Consider the following 20138-nt stretch of genomic DNA (forward strand, 5'->3'; position numbering starts at 1 on the left):
TTCCCCAGAGTACAATAGAAAGTTGGTGGAATCCATGCCTAGACGACTACAGGCTGTAATTGATAATGAAGGAAGACCTACAAAATATTAGCAATCATTTTTCAATGCGTTAAGTTTGTTTTCTTTATTAATTTTCTTCTTTTAAAATGTGCATCATTTTAGCGGTGACATCAAAATCATACATAAAATAATTAAATATTTATTGTTATTTAAGTAAAGTATATTTAAAACCCAAAAAATAGCTCATGCTATTTAAAAGACTTATAGTTATTTAATTTTAGTATGTAATTTTTTTCTAATAAATTATGAGCCACTGACACAAGCTAGTTTTATTGAGTAGGGATTGCATCATTTAAGCTGTGAGTCACTGTATATTATTTTGGCTGGTGGTTGGTTATCTTGGTGTTCAAATATTTTGGGTTCATTTAAGATTTATGGTGTCAATAATAATAACTTGCTGCTGAAATAGATAAGGGTCACTCCTGCTACTTTTCGACCGAAGTCGTGCGGGGGGGGGGGGGGGGGGTTGGGGGGTCCTCAGATTGTCTTCAAATTTTAGTATGTTATAGTAAGGTTATAAAAAACACTGTTGCCAAATTTTCCCCTCTCCAATTCGGAGAACGAGCCATTTTTAGCTGAAAAAACGACCTTTTTTCATCGTTTTTTACCTATTTTTAAAAATCTCTCAAAATTCGAGTTTTCAACATTTTCTTATTCTGCAAGTTGCATTGTGTACGCTAAGTCGTCAGATTTCAAACAAGAGTTATCAAATTCATATACAGTGTGTCTATAAAAAGTTAGCCTATTGTCGAAAATGTGACCTTCTTTGCAATTTTCGTGTCCATTAAAATAATCGTGAAACCTGCTTCTCTTATTTTTGACAAATTTTAACAATGCCATTTGATTCTAATAGAAACACCATTAATACTGGCCTTTTAGAAGTTTAAAAACCTTAAGGTGTGACAAAACTACAGCCCATTTAAAATTGCAAAAAATCGAAAAAACGCGTTTTTGCTCATTTTGACCCCCATTACAACTTCTGTGCAGAAAAATATTTTGCTTTCAAATTTTCAACATTTTTTGCTCAAAGCACCAGTTTAAAGATTTTGACTATCTCGTTCATGGCATTTGATATTATGATAGAAATTTAAGGCAATGTAATTTCAAAAAATCGAAAAAACGCGTTTTTGCTAATGTTGACCCCTATTGCAACTTTTTTGTAGAAACATATTTTCCTCTCAAACTTTCAGTATTTTTTGCTTTAAGTACCAATTTAAAGATTTTGCATATCCCGTTAATGGTATTTGATAATGAGATAGCAATTTAAGGCATTAACATTAAAAAAAAATCGAAAAATTTCGTTTTTGCTAATATTGATCCCTATTACAACTTTTTTGTGGAAAAATATTTTGCTTTCAAACTTTCAGTATTTTCCGCTTAACCTTCCGATGACCAACCTTTTTTTGTTACACGGATGACCAACGGGGGTAAAAAATGACCCCAAGTCAAAAATGACAATTGACAAAAAAAATGAAGTTGTTTTAAGAAATGTAATAATGTATTCGTAATTTTAATGTTACTATTGTATCAATAAATTATAAATAAACATTAGTAAAGCATACTTTTAATTACAACTGAACAAAAACAGGAATCATCATTCTGAACTTAGAACTAAAGAAATTTTAAAATATACACTAATACTGTTGTTCTGAAGATATTTCCTTGTGGCATTTTTATGATTAACTATTTATATGGGAAATAAGCCACAATTAAATTGAAAAAATAATTTTATTAACGTTTCGACGCCCAAATCGGGTGTCGTTGTCAAAATACAAAATACTACTAAAATAAACAAAAATGTTGTTGCTAAGTAAAAAATTCTTCTAATAATTTATTTAACATGACTCATGTATATTGGCAATTCAGACATATTATACATTTTAAAGTAGAAGACTTTAAAATTATATTGCCAATATTTATGAGTTGCGTTCCTGGGACGACTTTACAAAAGATAGTTCATTCGATTACATGAAATCAACTCCAACGCAAGAAAATCCGTCACAAAAAAAAATCATAGCGTGTCATCTGTTTTTAAAAAGACAACCAAAGGCAACGATGACAGTAAAATTCTCGCGTTAGAGATTCCATAGTAAATCACAAGGGAAAACCAAGAAAAATATATACGAGTTAGTACATATTTTATATTTTAGTATTACTTATATATCTATGTATTATTAATATTATTTATAATTTAAACATGTTAAAGTCAGAATTTGGTATTAATTTTTTGAGAGTAAATTAAATGTAAGACCAAATACTTACGATGTCGGCATAGTATCACGAGGTTTTTTCTTGGTTTTTCCCTTGTGATTTACTATGGAATCTCTAACGCGAGAATTTTTCTGTCATAGTTGCATTTGGTTGTCTTTTTAAAGACATGCTATGTTTTTTTTTTGTGAGATATTCTTAAGCTGGGGTTGATTTCATGTAATCGAATGAACTATCTTTTAGTAAAGTCGTCCCAGGAACGCAACTCATAAATATTGGCAATATCATTTTAAAGTCTTCTACTTTAAAATGTATAATATATGTCTGAATTGCCAATATAAATGAGTCAGATTAAATAAAATATTAGAAGAATTTTTTACTAAGCAACAACATTTTTGTTTATGTTAGTAGTATATTGTATTTTGACAACGACACCCGATTTGGGCGTCGAAACGTTAATAAAATTATGTTTTCAATTTAATTGTGGCTTATTTCCCATATAAATAGGTAATCATAAAAATGCCTCAAGGAAATAGCTTCAGAACAACAGTAATTAGTGTATATTTTAAATTTTGTTTAGTTCTAAGTTCAGAACGATGATTCCTGTTTTTGTTCAGTTGTAATTAAAAGTATGCTTTACTAATGTTTATTTATAATTTATTGATACAATAGTAACATTAAAATTACGAATACATTATTACATTTCTTAAAACAACTTCATTTTTTTGTCAATTGTCATTTTTTACTTGGGGTCATTTTTAACCCCGTTGGTCATCCGTGTAACAAAAAAAGGTTGGTCATCGGAAGGTTAAGCGGAAAATACTGAAAGTTTGAACGCAAAATATTTTTCCACAAAAAAGTTGTAATAGGGATCAATATTAGCAAAAACGAAATTTTTCGATTTTTTTAAATTTTAATGCCTTAAATTTCTATCTCATTATCAAATACCATTAACGGGATATGCAAAATCTTTAAATTGGTACTTAAAGCAAACAATACTGAAAGTTTGAAAGGAAAATATGTTTCTACAAAAAAGTTGTAATAGGGGTCAACATTAGCAAAAACGCGTTTTTTCGATTTTTTAAAATTTCATTGCCTTAAATTTCTATCATTATATCAAATGCCATGAACGAGATAGTCAAAATCTTTAAATTGGTGCCTTGAGCAAAAAATGTTGAAAATCTGAAAGCAAAATATTTTTCTGCACAGAAGTTGTAATGGGGGTCAAAATGAGCAAAAACGCGTTTTTTCGATTTTTTGCAATTTTAAATGGGCTGTAGTTTTGTCACAGCTTAAGGTTTTTAAACTTCTAAAAGGCCAGTATTAATGGTGTTTCTATTAGAATCAAATGGCATTGTTAAAATTTGTCAAAAATAAGAGAAGCAGGTTTCACGATTATTTTAATGGACACGAAAATTGCAAAAAAGTTCACATTTTCGACAATAGGCTAACTTTTTATAGACACACTGTATATGAATTTGATAGCTCTTGTTTGAAATCTGACGACTTAACGTACACAATGCAACTTGCAGAATAAGAAAATGTTGAAAACTCGAATTTTGAGAGATTTTTAAAAATAGGTAAAAAACGATGAAAAAAGGTCGTTTTTTCAGCTAAAAATGGCTCGTTCTCCGGTTTGGAGAGGGGGAAAAATCTGAAAATTTGGCAACTATGTTTTTTTATAACCCACCATAACATACTAAAATTTGAAGACAATCGGAGGACCCCCCCCCGCACGACTTTGGTCGAAAAGTAGCAGAATGACCCATAAATAAACTTCACAACTCAATACTTTGGCATAAATAATGTAGTATTCAAATTTTGGTGCTCAACTATGATATTTGGTGCCAAAAGTATTACTACTAAAGCCATTATTTAATTAACCATAAACTTTTTTCGACCCTATATATGTTCTTATCACGTTATTCCATACAACCAACAAACTGCAGAGAAAAATTATTTGATGCATTTTTACAGCATTTATTTGATTACATTATAATTTAATTAACATTTGGCTTGAACCACCATGTGAAAACTAAAAAATACACTCCAAATAATCAACGCAAATTCTTAAAACATACATTTTGTAATAGACAGCACACGCAAGTGTTTGTGCTCAAAATTTAATTGTTGGCATTTTATTTCCAGGTGGCTGGCGTGGTGGGAAGAGCGGAAACGCTTTCATCAGTCTTCTTTTTGGCAGCCTTCATTTTGTACAGCAAAGCGACGAGAAATAAAAAGTATACAGGTAGGATTTTCCAGAATTTCTTTTTCGTCTTTTGCTTTTGTTTTGTCTGTGTAAAGGAATAAATCGTTTTTGGGCGAGAATATGTTTTATTTGCTTATTTAAATGATTTAAATAATATTTTAAACGAATGGATATTGATAGTTTGTAATTGTGCGGATCTTGTAATTAATTTCCACACATAAGAATGAGTCGATTTCTGCTACTAGTAAACTGTCACCAATACCCAAATTAAAGCACCAGATGCATACTAAATTTTATTTATAAAGCGAGAATGTTTAATATTACACTAATTTACCGTACAACTTATTTAACTTAATTAAATCGCACTAGAAAATAGAGACTGTCTTTATGATTTAAAAATGCGTGAAAGTGAAAGAATGTGTGTGTGTTCTGTTTGGCGATTGAGATGAGAGTGTTTTTAAATTCCCCTTATTTTATGTCGATTTACGGAAAAAGCGAACGAGACCTAATTTTAATTTACTGAATGGGACATGTGTAGATGTTAACTCATTTTTTACTACCAAAGAAAAGGAAATGATTGTTCATGGTTTTGACGAATATGGTACTAAAATGGATTTTATATTTTTATGAATCAATAAGGGGCTTTAACTAATTATGTTTTATTATAATAGTTTCCGTTGGTTGTGTGTAACCGAGATTTTATTCATTTGGTAGAATTTAAGTATACAGGGGAAACAAAAGTATGTTGTAATTTCAACATAACTGGGCCCCCACGGGAAATGGGAAATTATGTGGTTGTGAAACGATAAAGAGCTAAAGATAGAGAATTATAAAACAAGGGGAGAGATGATTAAGGAAATTGAAAAACTATTGTGGTAGTACATATAATTTAGTGATAGGACGAATTAATTCGCCAGTTGATGTTTTTAATTTTACGACCCTTACTCTGCCGTCAGAGCCAGGCATTAATTTAATTACCCTGGCAGTGGGCCAATTCAGAGGAGGAGAATTATCGGTTCTTAATAAAACAAGATCATTCTCCTTGACATCAGATCGTACTTGGGACCATTTGGGTCTACTATGTAACCTACTTAGGTATTCAACGGACCAGCGCTTCCAAAAGGATTGCTGGATCTTAGTGCATCGTTGGAAAAAATTTAATCTATTAACGGGTAGATCAATCAATGTCTTTTCAGGATAAGAAGTAAGATTCTCCCCTATAAGAAAATGTCCAGGAGTAAGACATTGTGAGTCTGAGGGATCATTTGATAAGGGGCATAGCGGTCGCGAATTAAGAATTGCTTCAATTTGTGAGAGGATGGTGCTGAGTTCTTCGAACGTGAAGTGGGCATTACCGACAATGCGGCGGAGATGGTATTTGGCACTCTTAATGGCAGCCTCCCAAATACCTCCCCAATGGGGACTATGGGGAGGAATAAATTTCCATTCTATGAAATGTTCCTTGGTGAAATTCTGTAAATCTTTTGTAAAAGAAGGGGTTTTGAAAAGGTTATACAAATCTCGGAGTTGATTTTTGGATCCAGTGAAATTTGTAGCATTATCGCTATATATCAATGAAGGAAGTCCTCGGCGTGATATAAATCTCTTTAGGGAAAGTAGGAAGTGTTCACTGGAAAGGGAAGATACTAATTCTATATGCACGGCTTTTGTAGCTAAGCAAACAAATACACATATATAAGACTTTAGCAACTTTGCCTTGCGTAAATTGGAGGATTTTATAAAGAGAGGTCCACCAAAGTCGCATCCAACATTCTGAAATGGACGAGAAGGGGTGACTCTTAGTCTGGGCAAAGCACCCATAATTTGTTGCAAAGGTTTGGCACGAAACCTAAAGCATATGTGGCAATTATTTACGATTTTTTTGATAGTTCGTAAACCATTTAAAGGCCAATATTTTAGCCTAACATTTGATAGAGTGGTCTGAGGTCCAGCGTGTCCCAAACGATTGTGTTCATGGGAGAGTAATAGAGTAGTGACAAGAGAATTAGCGGGTAGTAGTATGGGATACTTTTGTTGATCAGCGATATTAGCGTTACTTAATCGACCACCCACACAAAGGAGGTTTTCAGAATTTAAAAATGGGTTCAGAGATTGCAAATGTTTATTAGATATTGGTGCAGAGCGTTTAAGTTCTAGAATTTCTTTAGCAAAATGCAGATTTTGCATGCCTCTAAGAATTGAAAGAGAAGATGAGCGCAATTCATCTACCGTGAGATCATTAGAGAATTTTAGAGAGGGATTTCTTGAATTCCAAATAAATCTTTTAATATATGCAACTGTGCGTAATAGTTTAGTGTAATTCGAGAATCTAGAAAATAAGTTGTTGCAGAAATCGTTTTCTGAACTAACAATTGTGGGGTAAGTTATTAATGTTACCTTCCTTTCTTCGGGTAATATATCCTTTTGAGTGTGAGATTCGTGACTTGACAAGAGTAAGTGAGGTTTTAATAAAAAATCTGGGCCATTCCACCAAGTAGACGAATTTAAAAATTCTTTTGCAGTAAGACCACGAGACAGACTGTCAGCGGCATTGTCTTGTGAACTGACATGTCTCCAAGTGAAGTTGTGGGTTAAATCTTGTATTTGGGATACACGATTTGCCACAAAAGTATTCCAACGAGAAGGAGAAGAGTTAATCCAGCATAGGGCGATTTGAGAATCAGTCCACAAATTTATAGAAGAAAATGAGATGCGATTTTCATATACAGAAACTATTTTCTGAGTCAATCTAGACAATAATAACATTGCAGATAATTCCAACTTAGGAATTGATATAGTTTTTAAAGGAGCGAGTCTAGATTTTGAGGTAATTAATGTACAACGTACAGTGTTATCTTCGTATACAGTACGAAAGTATAATACGGCGGCTTGGACCCTAATTGAAGCATCAGCAAAACCGTGAATTTCTATTGTTGCGATTTTTTTATTTTGAAATAAGTAACGGGGTATTTTATAAGAGTTTAGTGAATTAATATCGGAGACGAAATTTTTCCATTCGTTGTGGAGGTTTAGGGGTAAAGAATCATCCCAATTAAGTTTCTGGAGCCATAATTTTTGTATAAAACATTTTCCAGTGATTGTAAATGCACCAAAAAGACCAATGGGGTCAAAGATTTTTGACAGAAAGGATAAAGCCGTTCTTTTAGTATATAGGGAAGTGTGTTCTGGAGAAATAGGTACAGAAATGATAAAATTGTCTTCATTAGGCTGCCAGGAGAGGCCTAGTACCTTACTACTTGTATTTTCAACATTGAGTTCATAATTTAACGGAGGGTTACTTATATATTTTGCTGAAAATTGTGGAGAGTTGGAGACCCATTTATGGAGACGAATTCCATGAAAATTTAACATTTCATTAAGTTCATGGTGTGCGTTTTCAAGAGTAGAAAATTCGTTGGCTCCATAGAGAACATCATCGACATAGGTTTGATTCAAGAGAGCGTCAGCACCGAGTGGGTATTTTCCTTTATGTAAATTTGCAATTTCGTTTAAACAACGAGTGGCTAAGAAACTGGAACACGTAACTCCATAAGTAACGGAAGCGAGTTCGATGCATTTTAAGGGTTCATTTGGGCTGTCTCTCCAAAGTATATTTTGGAGAAAAGTTTGTTCGGGATTGACATTAATTTGTCTATACATTTTTTCGATGTCTGCGATAAAAACTAATTTAAATTGCCGAAAACGACAAATGATATCGAACAAATCAGGTTGTACTTGATATCCAGTGAGTAAAATATCATTAAGAGAGTGCCCAGAAGTGGATTTAGAGCTACCATCAAAAACTACGCGAAGTTTGGTAGTCAGAGAATCTTTTAGAACGCAGTGATGGGGCAAAAAGTATTTGTTTAGAGAGTAAGTACTGTGAAGAGACAAAGGTACGTATTTAGCATGATTTAAGTTTATATATTCGTCGATGAATTTTTTGTATTCATTAAAGAGCGTAGGGTTGCTTTTGAATCTTCTTTCAAGTAACTCAAATCGTTTCTTTGCTACATAAAATGAATTGCCGAGTTTAAGATGCTCGGAAGGGGACTTCAACGGTAAATCAACCTGAAAGCGACCATTTTCCAGAATTTTATGACAAGTTGTGAAGTTGAGTTCAGCCAGTTCGTCTTCTTCGGACAGTTTTTTAGTGGTGGGGCATTCTTCAGTTTCCCAAAACTTAGCAAGGACTACATCAAGACGAGAATCATTATCATTGGGAAGAATTTCGGTTGTTTGTACCGAAAGAGTTAAATTTTCTTGGGAGCGAGAATTAATGGGAAAATTTCCTGCGATCACCCATCCAAAGATGGTATTAAAGAGAACTGGTAGATTTGTTCCTAATTTAAAGTGACCAGGTTGAAGAATTTCATAATATTTGTCCGCGCCAATTAAAATGTCAATATCGGAAGATTCAAAGAACTTATCATCTGCCAAATTGAGGTGTTCGGGAATATGCATGCTACTTAGAGAAATATTCGTTTGAGGTAATTTACAAGTTATTTTCGGAATGATCGCACAGTTCAAAGTAAGTTGGTTGTCTGACTGATCAGAAAAGAGAGTAATTTTGGCAGTGAGATTTGAAGTGATCGGGCTTTGAGATATTCCAGAAATTTGTAAAGTCCTTGCGTATGTTTCGCAATTAAGTTTGTTTACCAGACTTTTAGTGATGAAAGAGTTCTGGCTTCCGCTATCCAATAAACCTTTAACTTGAATAGTTTTACCGGATTTCGTGAACAGAGTGAATTTTACAGTGGCGAGAAGGACATACGAATTAGTTAAAGTGTCGCTCATAGCACTTAATGATGAGCTATGGGTGTTGTCATTGACTGGGACATGATATGAAGGCCTATGAGAGTTAATTTGAGTGCCTTCTGAACTATTGGATGGTAGAGAATTTGGTGAGGTACGTTGCACGTTACGAGATTCATTAATATCTTCGTTTCTGACATTGTTGTTAGCGATGTCTTTCTGAGTGGAATGTTTGGGATAACTCACATTAGAACGTGTATTGTATTGAGTTTGAAAGCGTGGGGCAGAAGGGTTGCGATTTTGCTCAGAAGAATCTTGGTGAAGGAGACTATGATGCCTTCGGTTGCAAATTGAACAACCTCTAGAAATACAGTCATTGTGAGAGTGTTTAGTGCCCAAACAATTAGAACACATTTTTGTTGAGCGAATAAAATTATGTTTCTCATCATGAGATAGAGCTAAAAATTGCCGACAAGAATATATTCTGTGTGAGAAGGCATTACAATATGAACACTTGGGGTGAGTATAAGTTTGCTGCGTAGATTGTGAGGTATTTGAATGTAGAGAGGTAAAGTGTGTTTTAGTGTGAGCTTTTTGCGAATGTGGTTCCCTGTTAGGTTCAGGGAGAAAGGCTAAGTGGGATTTTTGTGAGTGTGAATCCCTTTTAGATTCAGGGATATGAGTTAAATCAGATAAAATATTGCAGCGTTCGTTAAGAATATCGAAAAATTCGGTTAATGTTGGCTGAGAGCTGCGATTTCTTCTTTCTCCGTAATAGCGTTTTGAAGCAAAGTCTAATTTGCGAGATAAAATATTAATTAAAATTAAATCCCAAGTTTTTACAGGCACATTTAATAACTTCAGTGAGTCAACATGCTTTTTAGACTCATTTATGAACTCACTTAGTGTTTGACGGTTACTTTTAGAGAAAGAAGGGTAGTCAATGATAGAGTTAATGTGAGAGTTGATAATTGCCAAATCGTTACTATATTTTTTCTTTAAAATGTCTAGTGCTAAGTCAAAATTATCGTTTGTGATTTCGAGAGATTCGATAAGAGTCAGGGGTTCACCAAGAAGAGCAGATTTTAAGTAGATTAGTTTTTGAGCATTTGAGATGGACTGATTATCCGTGATGAGAGAGGTAAATAATTGGTAAAAGGAAACCCATTTGGAGTACTCCCCGTGGAAAGTGGGGACTGATATGGGGGGCAACTTTACGTTTGAGGGAATAAAAGGGTTACGTTCAGAAGCCAGAGATAAGTTGAATTGAGACTGAGCAAGACTGTGTAATTTGTTTTCTAATCTTGCCATGGCAGAACAATAATTAGTTTCGACTTCGTCTCTGTTTTCAGCAACCAAATCGCCACCTTCTAATGATTCAATATTATCGCAAATTTGATTATAATTATTAAAAGAGCTAATTAGCATTGATTTTCTGACGTCTATTTCAAAGGAGTTTGTTTGAGCATCAAGATACTTAGTGATCCAAGTTAATACGCGAGTTATGGCTGATTTGGTTGTTGATTTTTCTCTCTTTAATTGATCCATTTTAATTTAGACAAAATATAACGATAATGAGGGGAAAAGTTCACTCAAAAGGTTTATTGCACTGCACTAATGTGAAATTATACAAAAATTGTTGTGTAATAGGTAACTAAAGAGAGATTTATCAGTGCGATATATGCGAAAATATGATATGTAAGTGAAATAACAGTAAATAAAGATAAATGAAGAAAGTGTAAAAAATAATTATGAGTGTAAAAGAGAAAAAATATTAATAAAAAGTAGCGAATAAAATGCGAGTATAATGCAAACAATAAAACGATACAATATTAATAATAATTGAGCGAATAAAAATTCGAGCGTATGCAGAACTGTTAATAATAATAGTTCGAAAGTTACCTTGAGTAAAACTTTTGAATATGAGCACTTCCGATGAGAAGAAAGATGCCTCTGGTTGTCTGCCTCCTGGGGGTGGTAGCAGCTATACAGTGGTTGTAGGTGATAACAGCTTCTGACTGCCTATGCCAGGGGTACCATGAATTCTTGAGATAAGACTCGGGATTCAGCTCTCCTGTGTCTTTGTGTGTCCCACCAGTGGTACCAAATTATGTGCGGATCTTGTAATTAATTTCCACACATAAGAATGAGTCGATTTCTGCTACTAGTAAACTGTCACCAATACCCAAATTAAAGCACCAGATGCATACTAAATTTTATTTATAAAGCGAGAATGTTTAATATTACACTAATTTACCGTACAACTTATTTAACTTAATTAAATCGCACTAGAAAATAGAGACTGTCTTTATGATTTAAAAATGCGTGAAAGTGAAAGAATGTGTGTGTGTTCTGTTTGGCGATTGAGATGAGAGTGTTTTTAAATTCCCCTTATTTTATGTCGATTTACGGAAAAAGCGAACGAGACCTAATTTTAATTTACTGAATGGGACATGTGTAGATGTTAACTCATTTTTTACTACCAAAGAAAAGGAAACGATTGTTCATGGTTTTGACGAATATGGTACTAAAATGGATTTTATATTTTTATGAATCAATAAGGGGCTTTAACTAATTATGTTTTATTATAATAGTTTCCGTTGGTTGTGTGTAACCGAGATTTTATTCATTTGGTAGAATTTAAGTATACAGGGGAAACAAAAGTATGTTGTAATTTCAACAGTAATGTTTTCTGTACTTTAATTTACAAATTAATACAAAATAAAACACAAATATACATGCATACACCAAGTAAAGTCAAGATACATATTTATTCATATTAATATACAAAAGTATACATAGTTATTCCATTTTATCTTTGCCCATGCGTCACGATTGATTTTCAAACAAATTAAGTCAAAACATAAACTGAAACGTATTTCGATGTGTATATACATTGTCTATACTGTATACTACATACTATACACATCGAGTACGTTTCACTTTATGTTTTGATTTAATTTGTTTGAAAAGTAATAATGACGCATGGGCAAAGATAAAATGGAACAACTATACCTTACTTGAATACGTCAAACAATAGTGTACAACTTTGTTTCACAAATATAAAATACAAATATGAAAGCACAGGGTATAATATGAAATAATACACATACATTAATACAGACAAAAACGCTCTGGGTATAAACAGAGTACAATTCAACAATTCACAACCCAGTTCCAAATATCAAAGTTAAAATTTAACAATTCACTGTTGTAAAATGCCGGACTAATGAGAAAGACTTTAATTTTTTGTTTTTTAATTGTAAACTTGACAATTCATTAATTTCAGTAGGCAGCTTGTGGTAAAATGTTACACCATAAGAGTTTGGTTCGTCTCTACTTCTTTGGAACCTGGTGTAAGGCAGCATAAGGCATGCTTATTTCTGGTTTCATATTGGTGGACATCCTCATATTTCTCATGTTTTTGATTATAATCTATATTTTGTTTTATATGAACAATACTCCCTAAAATAAATAGCGAAGGTAGAGTTAGTATGTGCAGTGCAAGAAATGCTGTCGACATTGTTTCTGATAGGACAGGCCAGCAATTATCCTTACTATTCTTCTCTGAATACGAAAGACATCTTAGTTAGGCTTCAGCCCTGTGTGTATATGTGCACATATAATATATGTGCAATATTTTTACTTTTCGGCCACTTCTGTAGGGGGTTTTTTACGGATATTTACCAAATTGTAGTATATTATTGTGCCTTAAAAAAGTAGGCTACAGCTATTTTTTTAGTTCTCTAGGTACCCCTGGGTCTGAGGGATTCCCCTCGAGTGGGGCCAAAATAGTCCTTTTTACCCTAAATTTGGAGAGCTATCTTTTGACCTCAGTGGTCCTATTTTTGCGCAAGACCTCATTTTTCTTATTACAATGTCAACTTTTTGATTAAATAATTTGCAAAACCGCAAGAGGTTTATTTTGTAAGTTAGACTAACAAAAAGAAAACTTACATATGTATTATGTATATCTACAATGATATAATAATATATATAGCCTAGATTTATAACACATAAAGAACAAAAATATGGGTAAAATACTTCATTTTATTTTAATCCTTTGAAACCAAAACTCAGATCGAGTACATATCGTTAGTTCCTTTAAAAATGCATCCATGCGGTTTCGTCTCAGCGCACCGTTTTTCTTGTGTATTCGATTTTACAAATACTGTACCTACTTTTAAAATAAGACGGGAACTATGCAAGGATTTTTAAAATATCTCACCACGCAATAAAGCGCGAACTAGAAAATTCTCAAACAGGTAAATTTCCTTCCAAATTCCCACGTTTTTGTTTATTTGGAGTGCCGGAATCGATAAAATGTATTCCCAGCGTATTTTCCGCGAGAGAAGTGCCATACGACAGATATTTTACTTATTCTGGAGGCTGGGAGGTAGCTGATATTTCTGAAACGTTTAAAGAACAAGAATAAAAAACCGCTAAACGCCGTAAATATGAGTGGCGCATACAATATTCCATTTACAAAAGAGCTTATATGAATATTACGTGGCGCGAAAATAAAATCCTAGTTTTATTTTGAAAAATTTTTCCATAATATTTGCTAAAGGCTACAGCGGGATAAGATGGTCAAAAATGCCCCCGCACCGATCAGCCCCGCTACTTATGTTTTCGATAAAGGATATAAAATTATGCCCTCATGCAAATTTTTAGCTTCCCAGAGGTCCTAAAACGTCTTAAATCGAGAAGAGAAGAATTTTTAGGTTTTATTTTTTTGTGAGCGCAATTTTACTTTAAAAAATCTGAAAAAATTCAAGAGGTTGTATCTTTCGAATACAAAACAACCTATTTTTTTTCAGATTTTTGTAATGAAAAATGAGCCCAGGAAAAATTTTTGAAATTTTCAAAAAAATTTTAGGTTATGATAATATGATTTAGCCAACTTTTAGATAGTATTTTTTTGAGTACTTTTTGCCGTTGTTTTAAATGGCAGAGGCAGATTTAATATCTGAGCGGAAAGACCGAAAAAATCGAAAAAAACCGTTTTTGGCTGTCTCGAGATGCATCTCGGGACAGCCCAATTTTAGTATTTAGGATCCTGACTATAACAACTGAAAAAAAAAACTAAAATTGTGAATTTTGTCATAAAATTTGGTATGTGGGGTTATAATGATATTTGGAACAACTTTTCCATATAACTTTTATCGATTCTGTAACGCGAAGCAATTCGAATCGCATATATCGAAAATTCACCCCGTTTGCGGATTCGCAGTAGGCCGCGTTTAAAATTTAAAGTTCAGTTGACTATTTTAAAAATTGTGAACCATCACCCTGTATGACTGTGCAAAATTTCAAATCTGTATATATTTTTACAGCCGAAACATAGGGGTGTCTTCATATTAAATGCGACACACTGTATCTTATCAATTTGATAATTTATTGCAACTAATATAGTCGTATTTTTTATAGATACAAAATATACTATCAAAGTACATACTGACTAATTCACTAATTTTATCATAAAAAGTTCAAATTGATTGCATTGAAGTATTGAACAAATTATTAATGTGTATTAATAGTGTGTATATGTTACAGTTCAAGTTAATTCTCAGTTAGAGTTGACTCCAACTAGTTGGAGTCAACTCCAACTGAAACGAGCAGTAAAAGTTGATTTTAAAAATTTAAATCAACTTTTACTATTTGGAGTTGACTCTTCCTGGATCGATTCAGTAAATGTTGATTATACGAGAATCTCAAGTGCATTTTTGATGAGTGTGCGTTTCTTTGTTTTGACCGTTTCAACTACTTATTAGTATAGCCTGTAACGTCGCCCCCGTTAGGTAAATTATTCTGATTCGATATTTTGCACAAACTTACTCAAAGAAATACATCCGTATAACAATCCTTATAACAAATACACAGGGTGTCACGCGGTACCGCGGTCGAAAAATTGTTTAACCAATTTTTGTTAACCAAATTTACAAAAATAATTTTTATCTACTCTATCTCATATTATGTAAAGCAGCGGTTCTCAATCTGTGGTACATGTACCACTGGTGGTACATATCATTATTTGCGGTCCTGCCAAAGACAAACCATTTTCATTTCCAATAATGACACGAGCCGTCTCACCGTGCCTCGGAGAGCACGTTAAGCCGTCGGTCCCCTGGGCTAGTGTACATCGACACTAGTTGCTTGAAACAGGGTTATAGATGTAATTGGCGCCGGAACTGTCCGAAAGGCGAAAATGCCATACGATATTTTACCTCTATAAGATCCTGAAGAAATTTTTGTCATTATTTCATTAATAAGATATTATTTTTAATTATCAACAATGAGCGCTAAGCGTGTATTGAGGCGGCCGTCAATGTGAGTGCGAGTGAGATTCACCATTGGACGGCCGGAATGGTGCATCTCTTTAGCACTCACCATTGACGGCCGCCTGATACGCACTTAGCGCTCATTATTCATAATTAAAGATAAAGCTTAGTAATAAAATACAGTCCTCTCTCTCTCTCTCTCTATAACGATATGCAAGGGACCGGGAATTTTCATCGTTATAAGGAGAGATCGTTATACAGAGAGAGAGAGAAAAAAATCGTTATTGTAATAGTAATCATACTGTACTAAATAACTTGTGTTAATTTTCTCTACTGCCGAGTTATCGATAACTTTTCTTTAACCGAGGGTACTCTACGCTTTTTCGAAAACATCTTGACTGTTTACAGACCGAGATACAACCGAAATTGAAACTTAGAAGTCGTCAATAGACAATAGAGGACAACATCTGTGTGAAAACAGTTAAGGCACACCGCCCGAACGATAAAAGCGTGTACTCAACTTTCTGCATATCGGATTGAAATTTGAACCACCAAATTTTTGCTAAATTGGAGCCACAAAATGAATCACTCACTAATCACTTTGTATCAAGTTACACCTACGCAACAGCTTTTTCAGTTATTCCCTGTGTTTCAATTAAGTGTTATCTTTAATTCTTAAAATTCTCATGGTTTAGTTATCTTAGTTATTGCCAAACGCAAATGGTTATCAGTTGTTTCTTGAAAAGTGAGGTCATCGAATATTGAAAAGTTATCGTTATAAAGAGAGAACGATATCGGTATAGAGAAAGAATTAATACATTGTCCTTATGACGAACCAAACAATGTTTAGTATTTTGATCGTTATAGAGGAATTATCGTTATATAGGGAATCGTTATAAAGAGAGACTACTGTAGTGACAAAAATTTCTGCTGAATCTTGTAGAGGGGGCTATAAACTTTGGTTTGGTCACTTTCTGACTTTCATAATAATGGATTTTAACCGAGTTATTAAGCCTTAAAAATGGCTATTTTCGCATTTTTCAAATTTTAAATCGCGTATAACTCGACAACAATGAATTTTAGAGAAAAATCACAAAATACCTTTTTTTTGCTCAAATTAACCCAAATGATATAAAAAAAAAATTGTTCGAAGTGAAAAAATTATTTTTGTGAATTTGTCTAAAAAAATTGTTTAAACAATTTATCGATCAAGGTACTGCCTGGCACCCAGTAGATTTGTTATAAGGACCTCTTTTTGAGTCAGTTTGTGCAAAAATTCGAATCGGAGTAGATTACCTAACGGGGGCGACGATACAGCCTAGACTAATTTGAACATATTCAGTAACATTTAATTCCTAGAATCGGCTGTTTGTGTGAATCAGAATCAACTTTTACTAAATGGCAATGGGAAGAGTATACTTTTCCTAGTTGGAGTCTACTTTTACTAGTAAATGTTGAATATAAATCTTCATTTTATATTTATAATCAACTTTTACTGAAACCAGCCGTTAGAGTCGACTCCAACTAGTTGGAGTCAACTCCAACTGGATAATCAACTTGAACTGTAACATATACATATAATTATGTGTAATAATATAATATAATATCATATTATACAGAATGAGTTTTATGTATGGAAACCCTCAATTATCTCCGAAATAGCTTGCACGATTTTTATGGATTGTGGTGGGTTGGGGTTTTCTAATGTGGCCGATATTATAGTAATAATTACATTGTTGTCAGATCTTCAGTTTTTCTGAAAATTTAATTAACTTTGTTATTTCAAATGGAACACCCTGTATATTTTTTGCGTTTTGAAGTCCTTAAGAAATACTGATTATTTTCCATGTTTTATTCCCTATACCTAAAGGCCATAATTTCGGAGTTATTGCTACATTTTTAAAACTTTTTAAACAAATTATAAAAATCAATTTTTTCGGCCTGCGTAGACATTATTTTACGTTCTTTGAACCATTAGGAACAAAAAAGTTCTCTTGTAATTTTTCTCTAAAGTTAATCGTTTTCGAGTTATAAATAATTTAAATCTGAAAAGAAATCGAATAATTACGATTTTCAAGGTTAAAAAACACAAATCAAAAATATTATTTTTGAAACTGCCAAGTATAGAAATTCAAGCTAAAGCCTTATTTTATCAGTTACCAATAAGTAATTTGAGCTTGTTTGTTTCATTCTAAAATATTGTTTTTTAGTTGTTAATGCAGCCCGATCGCCCGTCCTCTCATATGCGCTCATTAGCATTTATTAAAAAGCAATGTTTTAGAGTAAAACGTGCCAAAAAATTTTATAGCGAGCCCCTGGAAGAAGGGTTTGGGTACTCCGTAGTTTCAAAAATAATGTTTTTTATTTTTGTTTTTGAACCTTGAAAATAGTCATTATTCGATTTTTTTCAGTTTTAAATTATTGTTTATAACTCGAAAACGATTAACTTTAGAGCACAATTACAAAAGAACTTTTTTTTTACAAAGAACGTAAAATAATGTCTACACGGGCCGAAAAAATTGATTTTTATAATTTCTTTAAATTTTGTTTTTAAATAAATGTAGCAATAATTCCGAAACTATTGCATTTAGGTATAGAGAATATCACATAAAAAATAATCAGTATATCTTAAGGACTTCGAAACGCAAAAAATATACAGAGTGTTCTATTTGAAATAAGAAAGTTCATTAAATTTCCAGAAAAACGGAAAATCTGACAACAATGTAATTATCACTGTAATATCGGCTGCATTAGAAAACCTACCCACCAAAACCTATGAAAAACGTGCATGTCGTTTCCGAGATACTTGAGGGTTTTTATACATAAAACTCACTCTATTTATTATAATAATTATAATAATATGAAAGAAATTCATGTGTTCATGTGTGAAAGAAGTGTACACAAAACAAATAATTCGATAAGATACAAAGAAAAAGATAAACTGATAAAAAAGAAAATAAGAGAAGCAAGAGAAAGATGACTAAGTGAACAATGGCAGAAGTTGGAATAACTGGAGCAAAAATACGACTTTTTCAATGCACACAAAAAGATTGAAGACATCACAGGAAGGAAAAGAATATCACAGACAGGACAGGTCAGAGATACAGATGGCATACTCAGACCAGATTTACAACAGAAAATGAACCGATGGACAGAATACATATCACGACTGTTTGATGACAAAGATAGACAAGAAATCTCAAATGAATACACAGATGTTACAGGGCCTGCTATAACCAGAGAAGAAATAGAATATGCAATCAAACAAGCGAAAAGTGGTAAGGCACCAGGTCCTGATGAAATTCCCATAGAACTGCTCAAATTTATGGACGATGAATCTATTAAAATAATTCTTCTTCTTCTTTTTGTATAGACATGACTCTGTATGTTTTTTCAATGCGCCTCTAGTAAGTTGTCGTTCCATCGTTTTCGTGGTCTTCCCACTGATCGTCTTCCTATTGGGGAACCGTCTCTTGCTGTCCTGACTATCCTATTTGTTGTCATTCGGCTTATGTGGTCATTCCATTCTGTTCTTCTGTTTCTTATCCAGTTATTAATGTTATACACCTTGCATCTACGTCGTATTTCTGTACTTCTAGCTCTGTCCCATAGAGTCTTACCATCGATTTTTCGAAGGGTTTTCATCTCCGCTGTTTCGAGCAATCTTTTTGTCCTCGCTGTGTCGGGTCGTGTTTCTGCCGCATATATCATTATTGGTTTGATGGCTGTTTTGTAAATTCTGCCTTTAATTTCTTTTCCGATATTTTTATTTCTCCATATTGTGTCATTCAGGTAACCTGCAGCTCTATTTGCTCTATTCACTTGATCTTCCACTTCTGTTTCGAGCCTTCCGTAGCTAGATAGTGTCATGTCTAGGTATTTACACTCCATCACTTGTTGTATTATCTGACCTTCCAGCTCCAATTTACATCTTATTGGATCTGCTGTTATAACCATGCATTTTGTCTTTTGTGAGAAAATTAACATGTTAAATTTTCTGGCGATTATGTTGAATTGGTGCAGCATACGTTGTAAATCATCTTCACTTTGAGAGATTAATATTGCATCGTCCGCATAGCAGATTATTTTAAGTTGTTTTTCTCCCATGGTATCCTTTTTTAGTTCTTACTATTTTTATTATTTCGTCCATGATCAGGTTGAACAATAAAGGACTAAAGGAATCCCCTGTCTTATCCCATAGCCGGCTTCAATTGGGTCAGTTAATTCATCGTCCAATTTTACTTTTATTGTGTTGTTCTGGTAGATGTTTTCGATCGTTTTAATTATTCCTAGAGGTACCTCTCTCGAGTATAACAAATGGATAACGTCCTTTAATGTGACCATGTCAAATGCTTTCTTAAGGTCCACGAAACATAAATTAAAATACTCTTAGATATATTTAATACCTAAGAAATGACTCCATTCGACCTTTATACTACTTCCAAAAAAAAGGCAAATACATAGAAATGCAACGAATATCGTACGATAGCTTTGATCAGTCATGTTCTAAAGCTATTCTTAAAAATAATCCACAATACATCTATAGGAAATTAGACGTAGACATCAGTAACACGAAGTTGGTCTGAAAATCAATAAAGCTAAGACAAAATAGGACGAAGAGTTGA

The 20138-nt window shown here is 33.2% G+C and overlaps 1 protein-coding gene across 1 annotated transcript in view; it reads left to right on the top strand.

Moving 5' to 3' along the window:
• Window positions 1-20138, top strand: part of LOC114333014 (protein O-mannosyl-transferase Tmtc3) — a 1018587-nt gene that overhangs the window by 523325 nt on the left and 475124 nt on the right. The window contains exon 4 of the mRNA XM_050651491.1: window positions 4417-4516. Coding sequence (XP_050507448.1) covers window positions 4417-4516 — 100 coding nt within the window. The remainder of the gene's footprint in view (window positions 1-4416; window positions 4517-20138) is intronic.

This window comes from Diabrotica virgifera, chromosome 5 (assembly GCF_917563875.1).
Source record: "Diabrotica virgifera virgifera chromosome 5, PGI_DIABVI_V3a".
Lineage (NCBI taxonomy): Eukaryota > Metazoa > Arthropoda > Insecta > Coleoptera > Chrysomelidae > Diabrotica > Diabrotica virgifera.